At 37.2% G+C, this 10,870-nt stretch overlaps 2 protein-coding genes across 2 annotated transcripts; one reads left to right on the plus strand and one right to left on the minus strand.

Moving 5' to 3' along the window:
- Nucleotides 1–1,155: 1,155 nt before the first annotated feature.
- LOC122094141 (protein N-terminal glutamine amidohydrolase) lies at nucleotides 1,156–6,747 on the minus strand. Its single transcript, XM_042664836.1, has 6 exons — nucleotides 6,570–6,747; nucleotides 4,051–4,156; nucleotides 2,946–3,023; nucleotides 2,621–2,751; nucleotides 1,770–1,894; nucleotides 1,156–1,491 (listed from the first exon to the last, which is right to left on the minus strand). The coding sequence occupies exons 1-6, from the start codon at nucleotides 6,662–6,664 to the stop codon at nucleotides 1,328–1,330; spliced, it is 699 nt and encodes a 232-aa protein (XP_042520770.1). The 5' UTR covers nucleotides 6,665–6,747; the 3' UTR covers nucleotides 1,156–1,327.
- A 103-nt stretch (nucleotides 6,748–6,850) lies between these two features.
- LOC122094140 (tRNA-uridine aminocarboxypropyltransferase 2) lies at nucleotides 6,851–8,103 on the plus strand. The gene has a single exon (XM_042664834.1). It carries the CDS (start codon nucleotides 6,912–6,914, stop codon nucleotides 7,746–7,748), a length of 837 nt encoding a protein of 278 aa, XP_042520768.1. The 5' UTR covers nucleotides 6,851–6,911; the 3' UTR covers nucleotides 7,749–8,103.
- The last annotated feature ends 2,767 nt before the right edge of the window (nucleotides 8,104–10,870 follow it).

Genomic DNA, 10,870 nt, shown 5'->3' on the forward strand with positions numbered 1-10,870 from the left:
ATGGGGGTCTTGCACGATCCTACATGATCATGACATGTGAGAGCCCCGAAAGAAGCTAAATAGGTTTCTTCTACCCAAAACCAAAAAAAAAAAAAAAAAAACCATAGTGGTTAAGCACCTATTTGTGTATTTCGTTAAAACTAAGTTGTATCAAATTTTAGGTTTAAATTTAAGACACAGAACGATCATAACGTTTTCTTTAACCCACACTACCCTAAAAGAGAGTGGGAAGAGTCATATATAAACCTACCAAAATTCTAACTTCACATGAACATACCATCTTGATGCATTAAAAGTCCCATTTGAAAAAGAGGGTATTTTAAATAATACAAAGCAAAAAGCTTCATTATTTACATTCTGACATTTTTTTTTATTAAACTATATGAAGTGTGGGTTAAGCCTGTATCATTGGGACACCAGTTTTTTTTGTTAAATTATCCTATCAAAGTGTATATGTGAGAAGAATTCATACAATGGGCAGAAGGATTCCATTTGCTTTTACGCTAGGACCAAATTGGAAAAAAAAAGGTTTTACCATAGGAAACAGATTTTAAAATATGTTTTCCATGTGAAAATTTTAAAATATGTTTTCCATGTGAAAATTTCAAATATTTATTTGTCTATCAATGGGAGGAGAAAAAAAAAATCAAAAATGAAAAACATGTTGAATTTTTGGTTGAAACCTTGAAATCTCAAATCTGAAATAAACAAAGATATGAAATTTTGGCCGAAAATTCAAGCACCTGAAACCTCCAAAATTTCAATTTAGGTCCGTTAAACCAAAACTGAAGCAAAATATTCCTGAAATTAAAGACCGTCTCATTTTCAGTTTGCAGCTTTGGTCTTAGTTTATAGTATGAAGGCTATCAAGTAACTTCTAAGCAAGCAAGCATTGAGGAGGGAAACAGCAACTACATGTACAAAAGAACAAAAAAATCAGTTTTGTCATTTTTATGGTTCTCCAAATGTTTTCCTTTCCTATCCAAGGACTACAATATAAATGGGAAAAATCTAGTTGCCACAAAGTTATGAAAAAATTGTAATTTAACTATTTCAATTTGATGTTTTGACATTTTACTATTCAACTACATAATGATAAGAAACAATCAAAAGAACTCAGTTCACCACTTTGGTGATGATGACAAGAACAGCCCGAAAATAAGCATACTCTATTAGGATTAAAAACCATTAGATCTTTCAAATTTTACAAAATCAATTCAGTCATGGTTGGGGGAGACTTAAGAAACATTCAGTATGTGCTACGATTTTCCTATCTCAAAGTGAGCAAAAGGAATGTAAATATATGCTCCATTTCAGGTGGTTACCATCAATTATCAACAAATGAGGTAAAGAAGCCCTCCAACTGACTTTCATTTATTACCAAGCCAAATTTTTGGGATAACACTGCTTTGAATGAATCATCTCTGATATCTGGGACCACGTCTGCAGCACTGACACGGATGTACTCATCTAGGTTGTGCACAGTTCCATCTACACAAACAGAAAAACATTTATCAGCAGAGAGACTCACCTGAAGCTTTTCCTCTCCTATATCATGATAACATCTAACCTACGAAACCTTATTGGCAGAACAACCAACTATTGCTGAGTAATTGAAATTTTTTTCAGTAAATCTAGAAACAATAGTTTACCACAAAAACATAAAATCTGTTCATGGTATAAATGCAATCATACAAGGAAAAATTGGAAGCACAAAATTTTCAAAGGGAGGGGGAGAAGAGGGGAGGGAACGAGCTCCTGGTAATCACCTTCAGCAACTATATTTTCATGTGTGGGAGGTGGAGATATCCAATTTCCAACAGAATCCTTCATATGTCTTCTATCAGATGCAAAGAACCGAAGGAAAAGTGGAGCATGCACTACCCGAAATAGCCTAGATAAAACAAAGGATTTCTTCATTAAGCAATTAATTATCAAAATTAATAAATTACTGCAATATTAGATTACTAACAGCAACTGAAATTTTATAAGAATCAGTTCCAGAAATATCTGTTTTGAAGAAGTAGAGTTGCAACAGGACTCTCTCAATCGATGGGAAGACGAAAACTAAAAAAAAAATAAAAATAAAAACCTAGGACGGAAACTAGAACAGAAACTATGAAGCTAAACAGAATAGAGATACACTAATGATTGATGGCAAAACAGAAACTGAAATAGAGAAACCAGAACTGTACAAGATAGAACTAAGCTGTAACTTGATTGAAGAACAGAATAAGAAGAAGAAGGGGATATGAATCAGGAATCACCACAAATCTAACTTGGAAATCTGCATCAGATCCAACACAGACAAAACAGAAAAACTCTTGCAAAAAAAAAGAAAAGAAAAGAAGAGGGATTTCTAAACTCTATGGGCAAACAACATTTTGTTAATATTTTGAATTAGTTTATATCTTAAGTGTTATCAAAGTAAACGAACTTTTTCTTTTAATATGTGTGTGCAACTAACTTATTTGTACTATTTCAAAATATTTTTTAAACACAGATATCCATGCCTCGGTTCTCGGAGTTCAAACCTGTGTACAAATGGAGAAAATGGGTGCAGGTTCTATTTTGAATTGTCCAAGTAACAAAAGCTAGTAGGTCAAAGGTTAAAATTTACCTCTGATACTCGGGATACAGCTGAAACGATGGCTGAACAACTTCTGATACATAATGGGCTAAGGGAGCAGGAAAAGGAAGAGTTGAAGCCAGATCCCACACCTGATAAAGAGCCTTGCCTTCCCTATTTTTCTGTAAGTCGAGTAATGATTTTCCATATATTGTGGATTATCATATCAGTACCCGGAAGGAAGCCAATCAAATATATGTCCAAAGAAGAAATCCTATTAAATACATCCATAAATTTATCTCCCAGTAAAGTAGACCTATTATACTAGCCTAATGCACATTATATTGACTTTTTGTTAAGCAGGTTCAGCTCTCACCTGGATGCAGATGACATGGTAATCCCAGAGAATAACTCCATCAGCTCTTGAGCTAGCTTTCTGATGCCATAGTGGAACCTAAATAATGGTATTCCAGAGAAAAGACTTGATATTTTACCAATTACCATGAAGCCATGAGGAACAAGAAGAAAGTTTACCATATGGTTATTGATTTAATAAATTTACTAGCTGAGAAAGACATATCAAGGTTGACATTCGATTTAATGCACAAAATTCGGTCAATATTATCATTCTAGACAATCTGGAACCTGACAGCTATAATTAGTGAGCAGTCAAGTGCTCTTAATGCAACAACTTAGTTGCAAATCTATGTGAAGAGAATCCATTTTCTGAAATACGGTTGTTTCACATACCTGGTAGTATTCACACATAATTGAAGATCAATACACCTTATATCGCAGTTTTGTATGGCCGTTTATTTACATGCCATTAACGGGCCCTGTTTATCTCCCAAAAAAGAACAAAAAAGGACATCAACTTATCCTATAACATTCATTGTACACTTCATACTTGCATCAAATTACTTTAGAAACACAACTTGTAAACATGAAAATGTACCAGACGTCAATGTTTTGGGTTTCCTGGGACTTTGGGGTCAGGCTCCTTGCATCAATGTTGGACATTTTCAGCACATTACTTGCATAGTTAGAAAGAGATCCAAGCTTGGAGTTATTAAGGATAAGATAAAAACAGAATGGTAGTACATGCAAATTATGCAGAGAATGGCATATCACCCACCAATGCACAGTCAAGGACAATAGAGTTTCATGGGGATTCCTACAAGTCCAGTATCTAATTCTGAAACTATTGTGCATGGTCATACAGATACACGATTGAAAATACACTTGCATGTTATGCATAAATTCAGAAGCTTCATAGAAAGATGCACTTTCAGAAGCCAAATCCAGAGACTTAGTGCATTGGTCGGTTCTTGGTTCCAACACAGATTATCATTTAACAAACTTCAAAATATGGTTAATTCTAGCATTGAGCATACTTTAAAAATAAATCGATAACTGAGAGTATCCAGCACAAATCAAAAGCAATGTAAGATACAAACACATGAAAGGGAATCAGGACATACATGCCTGTTCTCATTTGAAATGAACACGACAAAAAGATCAGACCCTTCCGCATCTGCCACTCCAATCATGCATAATTTCTTGCAAAGAAGGTATACATTCTCCTCACTACAAGAAAAAAAAAAATGTAGAAACAGAGAATTACCAAAAAAAAAAATTGCAATTCAGAAGTTCAGCTAAACAATCACATAGAAACAATAAAATACTTCTTTTTATAAGACAAGGAGCTTTGAATAGATACATCTTTAGCTGCAACAGTATATAAGATACATTCAGACCAGAAGTCTAGATTTGATTGAATTCGTTCCAACTTTTTCAACTCCATAAACTGGTGTTCAGGATTTCTAAATAGGTTGGATTGCATTCACCATTCTAAAACAAAAGTTTTTTAGAACAAGAAAAGAATATTTGAATACATTAATAGCGTTGGTTGAGGACCTATTCTAGTCAGAGGAAACCTCTCTACAGGAGATTCAATGATCTTGGCTATATAAAGGGGTATTTTAGCTTAGAATAAAAATGGGTAAAACTGATAAAAGAATCTGCAATTAAGAATCGGGAGGAAGATCTATACAGCAGCATTGTGTAATGGAATATTACACGCTAGCATCTTATTGATCATTGGATCCCCCTCTTTGCATCTCAGCATCTAAGTCTGTCAGTTTTATGCAATCCCATCCTCTCCACTGTCGCTACACCCTCTCTCCCCCCCTCTTGCCGCTCTCTCTCTCCCTCCTCCTCTACCATCACAGATTAGCAAATCTCCTCCCACCTTTGTTCACCTAGGAAGAGTTTGAAGCATTGACGATTCGACCCAAGGAACAAAATCGGTGACGGTGGGTTCGGATCGGTTCACATCCATCGGCTCTCCAATGAGATGAACATCACCATGAAGAAGATCCACAAACAACAAGCAATAGCTCTGGCAGCAGTCTGCAATGAGATCTTGATACTGTTATCAATAAACCACCCAAACCTGGTGATGGTCCAGGGGTATTGTAGTGATCCAAGAGGACTGGTACTGGTATAAGACTACGTGGCATATGGGACTCTATTCTGTGCTTGTCTTGATTTCTCACTTTGGAATCGTATGTGCCAATTGTGTGGGATAATTATCCACCACAAATGTGAGAGGTCGTGTGCTACTGGCAGTGCATACATCATTTTCCCTTAAAATATATACTTTTGAATCCACAAGTTTAGACCTAATAAAATTTAGCTTATTTTCCAAGAATAATTTAAGAATGTCCTATCTGAGAGCAAAATCCTTATCACAGAGAGAAGGAGCCTGCAAGCGAGTAGAAAGAAGGAGCCATAAACCAAGAATCCGCGATTCATATTGGCTTGATTTTCAAGTTCCGATTCCGGCTAAAAGCTCGAAAGCACTAAAGTAGGCTGTGCGTGGAGATAAAAGCCATAAATCATACAAGTGAAGCAAGACACTAAGGCAAGGAAAGCGGATAAAAGCAAGCGAGATCAGAACCATTCCTTCATGGGCACTACTCGACTCACTTCTTTCTGATTCCGCAAGCCCACCAACCATCAATAGGTTTTATGCATGGTCTAGATTGTAATTCAATGGAAACATTAACTAAGGCTGTGTTTGGTAGCCAAGAGAAGAAAAGAAAAGAAACGAAAAAAGTACACTTTTTGTACTTTTTTCCTTGGGTTAGGAATTTTTCTTTGCACTTGGTATGTCTTCACCCAATAGAAGATTCCCCTTTTCAAATTCAAAATTCCCCTTGGGAATTGTGAAATTTTATTTTGTTCCCCCAAAAATTTTCTTGCCAAAAACACACGAAAACATGAGAAAATATGAAAACATAATAAGACAAAAAATGAATGATTACACAATGATTTCCTATGTGTCTATCTCTTTCTTAAAATTCAAATTTTTTTGAATTTTTTTCTTTTCTTTTCTTTTCTTCTCTTGGTAACCAAACATACATACTCTTTTTATTTTCTCACCATTTCTTCTCTTTTCTTTTCTTTCCTTTTCTAGATTCTTTTTTCCCTTTTCTTTTCTTTTCTTCTCTTGGCTACCAAACATAGCCTAAAAAGAACCATTTTTTTCCGAAATTTGAGTGTGTCCTGCATCCAACAGTAATATGATTCTTCTTCCATCTCATTCTATTTTTTCCTTCTATTTTAGTTTGTGGAACCATCAGAGTGTCAAGAAGCTAAAAACTACCCTAATCACTGTCAAGTTACGATGAAGACAAACCTAAAATACAAATCTCACAAACCTTCAAAATTTATAAAGGTACCGGAAGACAACAATGCAAGTGAACATACTCAACAACAGAACACTCTCCAAGGGCATGGAATGTCTAATTTTTCGGCCAGAATCTAAACAGAAACGCCTCTATTTGATTATCCGGTCAAGATACGGGAAAACTCCATTCGATATTGATCCATTACATGCTTGGAAATTAAACACAGTTTCATATGATCAATGGGCTGGACAACTCATAAATTGTAAAGTACAGATGATTGTGAACCGATGACAGAGAAAAATTACCAGTAAGAAGGTGTATAATCGAACATGGAGATATCAACAGAAGCCGTACTGGGAGAATCCACAGCTGAAGGAACCTCCATATCCGAAGTCGTCATTAGCTTTCTTCTTCTCCTCCTGAGAATCCGCTATAATTCTTCCAACCTGCTATTGTTCATTTGTTCTCACTTCTCAGTTCCCACCTTTTAAGTTGGGGAAAACAAACCGAAAAGCCCAATTGTGTTGCAGGAAAAAGCATCTTTAAAAGAGGGGTATTTCAGTAATTACAAGCACGAATAGATCGAACGAAAGAGGCTAAAGACTAAAACCACCCTGTGCGGACTGTAGGGACAAGCCAAAGCGTAGATGGAAGAAGAAGAAGCAGATCTCCCAAACTTCGAATTAGAAGAAGCGAGCGGGAAGAACAACGACGACGGAAGGAACCAATCAGGGAAGCGAGAGATATGCTTGAACGGCTGCGATCGACCTGCTAACGTATGTCTCTGCAACGAATTGCCCTCGGAACCTATCTTAACCTCCACCCAGATCCTTATCCTACACCACCCACACGAGCTCCGTCACAGGCTCGCCACCGTTCCCATCCTCTGCAAATGCCTCCAAAACTGCCAAACCCTAATTGGCCGCCGCCTCCGCCTGGGCTCTTTCCCTCTTCTTGATTCCCTCCACAACTCCTACATCAACAATCACTGTGGAGCCCGCCGAGCCGTCTTCCTCTTTCCTGGCACGGATTCTTCGCCAGCGATTGAATTGAATCAATGGTTTTCTTCTTTTTCTTCTTCAGATGAGGATGCGTCGAGTGATTTGGTTCTGATTGTGTTTGATGGGACTTGGAAGCATGCGAAAGAGATGGTGGCTGCGAGTCTTCCATTCTTGTCCAAGTTTGCTTCAAAAGTTTGTTTGGATTATGATGTGAATGTGGAGGGTGAGACCATATTTGACTCGGAATTGGTCTTAAGGAAGGAACCATTTCGTGGGTGTATGAGTACTATCGAGGCTGTTGCTCGTTCTTTGCGGGTTCTCGAGCCTAATGGGGTTGAGGTTGAACAGAGATTGATTTCGATTTTGAGAGCTATGGTCCGGTTCCAAACTTCGTACTTGAAGCCTTTGAAACCAAGGCCTAAGCTGTCCAAGAAAAGGAAGGAAGACAACAAAAAGAGCAGCTCTTTACAGTTGGGTTCGTGAATTCTCAAATTTCAATTTTGTTCTTTTAGTTGCTAAGATAGATGACCACAGTGTATTATGCATAGAGACCGCATCCTTTTTTTGTTTTTGTTACTCATCTGATGGAAGAAATCGTTGTCAACTGCCTCTGTGTAAGCATCACCTCTCCACTAATTTTGTTACAACCTTGCAGTCTTATCACAGATTCTGATCCAAGAAACCCATTAAAGTTGGAGTTGAAAATAATTTGCTTATGTATGAATGTATCCTTCATGAGAATATCGGATATTACACATGTAACAAGTTCATGATTCTGTGCACCGGCATGCTCTTGAATGCTTGTGTCTTTGTTGTTTGATTGGATTGAGATAAACTAGATGGTACTTTGGTTTTTTATCTTTTATTGGATGTTATGTTTCTGCCATTATAATATTTTGACGAGTCTATTCCTGCCACCCATGGTTAGCGGTTGTTCTCAGATGAAACAGGAAGTAATGGTTAACATTTTTGGATATTAAATTTGAATTGTTGGACCTGCTGCAACTCTTTCATTAGATTTTGAACTAAAAAACCTCCTTGAGGCAGTTGGACCTTGTAAGTTGGAAATGGTGATTAAAAATCATCTGCATTTCCAAGAGACCGTGACACCTCTGTTTGAGTCTTACAGGTGGGACCGTGGGACAAGTAGCTTCCCCATGAGTTCCCGCCATTCTTTGATAATGGTTGGGATGCTGGTGGAACATGTGAATTTTGTTATCTGATGAAAGACAAACATGATGCTTGGGATGTCTGAATAAGACACTCCCTGAACTATGTTCTTCTTGCTTAGCGATTGGAGTGATTAGTTTTTTTCTTTCTTCTTCTGTGAATGTCTAAATTAGGATAGAACATTGGATTTATTACATAGTGTTTGGGATTTTAGAATGTCGTCACATTTTGAAAGGTGAAGCAGAATAAATATCTTATAATCAATATCCTTGAATCGAATGTTATCTCTAGGCGTAGGCCTCAAGCTTCTTCCTTTTACTCTTACAGAATCACATTGTTCAAAGCTCTGCCATTGGCATTCTGGCTGCTGTTAGATTTGTGTTCAGTGAGAATGTGACTCCTCCTGCTATGACAATGGAATCAACTTTAGACAAGGATAAAAATAGATGGCCTGTTGCTTCGGTGAGCTTGCAAAGCATGCTAGTGAACATAAGTCAACTTGTTGCTGGAAACCTCATGAATACACATGATTGAACCGTCTTATGTACGTCTGCTATTTGCTTTCTTATACAGGGCATTTGTTCTGGTCTATCAGATAATCGCCTATGTTCGATTGAGGGTAGTCCATATTACTGCTCCAACTTTGCCTTTTAGTAGGTTCGAGGTTTAACTTTTCATAGGTGCACCTTTGTATAATTTTTTTTCCTCAAAGATAGGTTAAATTCAGGGGTGAAAGAGTTAGTTGACTCTGAAGAACATCATGCCACAATCGCTCATTCTCTTTCTTGCAGGAGAGTTGAGAGGATAATGATTCATGTAAACAAACCTACCATTAGATATATGAGTACTCATGCACGAGTCATCTTTCCCCTTTTGTTTACTCCCAGTTGTCCTTGTTCCCTGTTGATGCCTTACCTTCTCCTTCCTCTGCTTTCAGATCTTAACTACACCCCTGTTTTTTCTTGCTCATAGTTTTAATGTTTGTGAAACTTCATCCTCAGTCACTGGTAGACATATCTAATTATGTGACTGGTAAAGATGGACCCTTAAGAAGAAAGCCAATCACCTCCTTTGTTTAAAGTGTAAATGTAAGCTTGTTTTTAGATTTAAACAACGAAATGGGTTCGAGGTCTTCTATTACAGAGAATTATTGATTTAACACCACATTTTATAACTTGACCACTTGGTGTGACTTGATTTCAACATGCATGTCCCCATGTAACTTCTCAATTAAGCTCAATGGATCATCTTTCATCCACTTTGTTCCTTCTAGAGGCCTTTGTTAGGAAGACCCTCTTTCTCTATACTTGTTCATAATGGGCAGTATCTCTAAAATGCTTGTGCCAACTGAAGAAGGTTTCTGTAAAGGGACTAAAGTAGCTCGAACAACTCCTTCAATTTCGCATATGTTCTCTGCAGAGGATTGTTCCTATTTGATTTATGAATAAAATACAAGCTTTCGTCCTGAAAATTATTAACTCATTGTCTCCAGCAGGTAAACTATTCTTATGAAATCAGTTCTGATACTTTACCCCAAAAAAAAAAAAAGGGTAATTTACAATGCCATCCCCTGGAGAATGCCAATATTATAAGGACACCCCCTCTCTTTCATCAAATTGGACTCGGACCCCCTGCCGTCAGTCAACATTACAGAATATACCAAGAATGTTGATATCAGCAGTTCATATTTTTTTAAAATACCATTTTACCCTTAAAAATAGGGGAGTGCCGAAATTGCCCTTAAAGATTTTATTCCCAAAATCAATTGAAGAAGAAAACCTAACTCACAACCTAACTTTGAGCAGTGAATCAATAAAGTATGGAGACAAGCAGCCCTTAGAGCATGGATTGAACCAGTTGGAGGGGACGAAGATACTTGCAATTCTTCAAAAGGCTAGAAGAGCGGAACAGAGAAACATCAGGAAAAAAAAAAGGGAGAAAAATAAGAGAAAGAAAAGAAACTCAGCTCTACTTTCAGCTGAACCGGGACGAAGCACAGAGAAAAAACATAGAAAAAAAAAAAAACTCAGCCGAACCTGGTGGAAAAACAGAGAGAGAGAGAGAGAGAGAGAGAGAGAGAAGAGAACCACACATTCCCCATACAGAGTGCAAAAAACAGCCAGTTCAGCGCAGATAGATATTTTGCAAAGCAGCACTCATTATGACCGATGGAAGGATTAAGATACAGGAGTTTTTACTCTCACACTGCCATGCCACTTTCAAGAAGAGATACTCATTCTGACACTGCAATCCCACTTTCAATTGAACTCAACTAGTAATCCTTCCACAAAGTAACAGGGTTGGGCCAGCTAAAAAATTTCTCTGCTCCCCCTCACCCCAATAAGTACCTATAAATTCAGAACCAACACTTCAAAGAAAAGGTAAAGGGGTACAGAGTTTTTTTTTTTTTTTTCTTTTTTTGTTTTTGGGGGTTT

Source organism: Macadamia integrifolia, chromosome 11 (genome assembly GCF_013358625.1).
Source record: "Macadamia integrifolia cultivar HAES 741 chromosome 11, SCU_Mint_v3, whole genome shotgun sequence".
Classification (NCBI taxonomy): domain Eukaryota; kingdom Viridiplantae; phylum Streptophyta; class Magnoliopsida; order Proteales; family Proteaceae; genus Macadamia; species Macadamia integrifolia.

What these genes read in the sequence shown, in the direction of transcription:
- LOC122094141 (XM_042664836.1), bottom strand. Translation starts at nt 6,664, where the DNA reads ATGACGACTTCGGATATGGAGGTTCCTTCAGCTGTGGATTCTCCCAGT. An exon ending in TTTCAAATGAGAACAGGCAT is followed by an intron (nt 3,024 to 4,050) that starts GTATGTCCTGAT and finishes ACCATTATTTAG; the next exon opens with GTTCCACTATGGCATCAGAA. An exon ending in TGAAAATATAGTTGCTGAAG is followed by an intron (nt 1,492 to 1,769) that starts GTGATTACCAGG and finishes CTGTTTGTGTAG; the next exon opens with ATGGAACTGTGCACAACCTA.
- LOC122094140 (XM_042664834.1), top strand. Translation starts at nt 6,912, where the DNA reads ATGGAAGAAGAAGAAGCAGATCTCCCAAACTTCGAATTAGAAGAAGCG.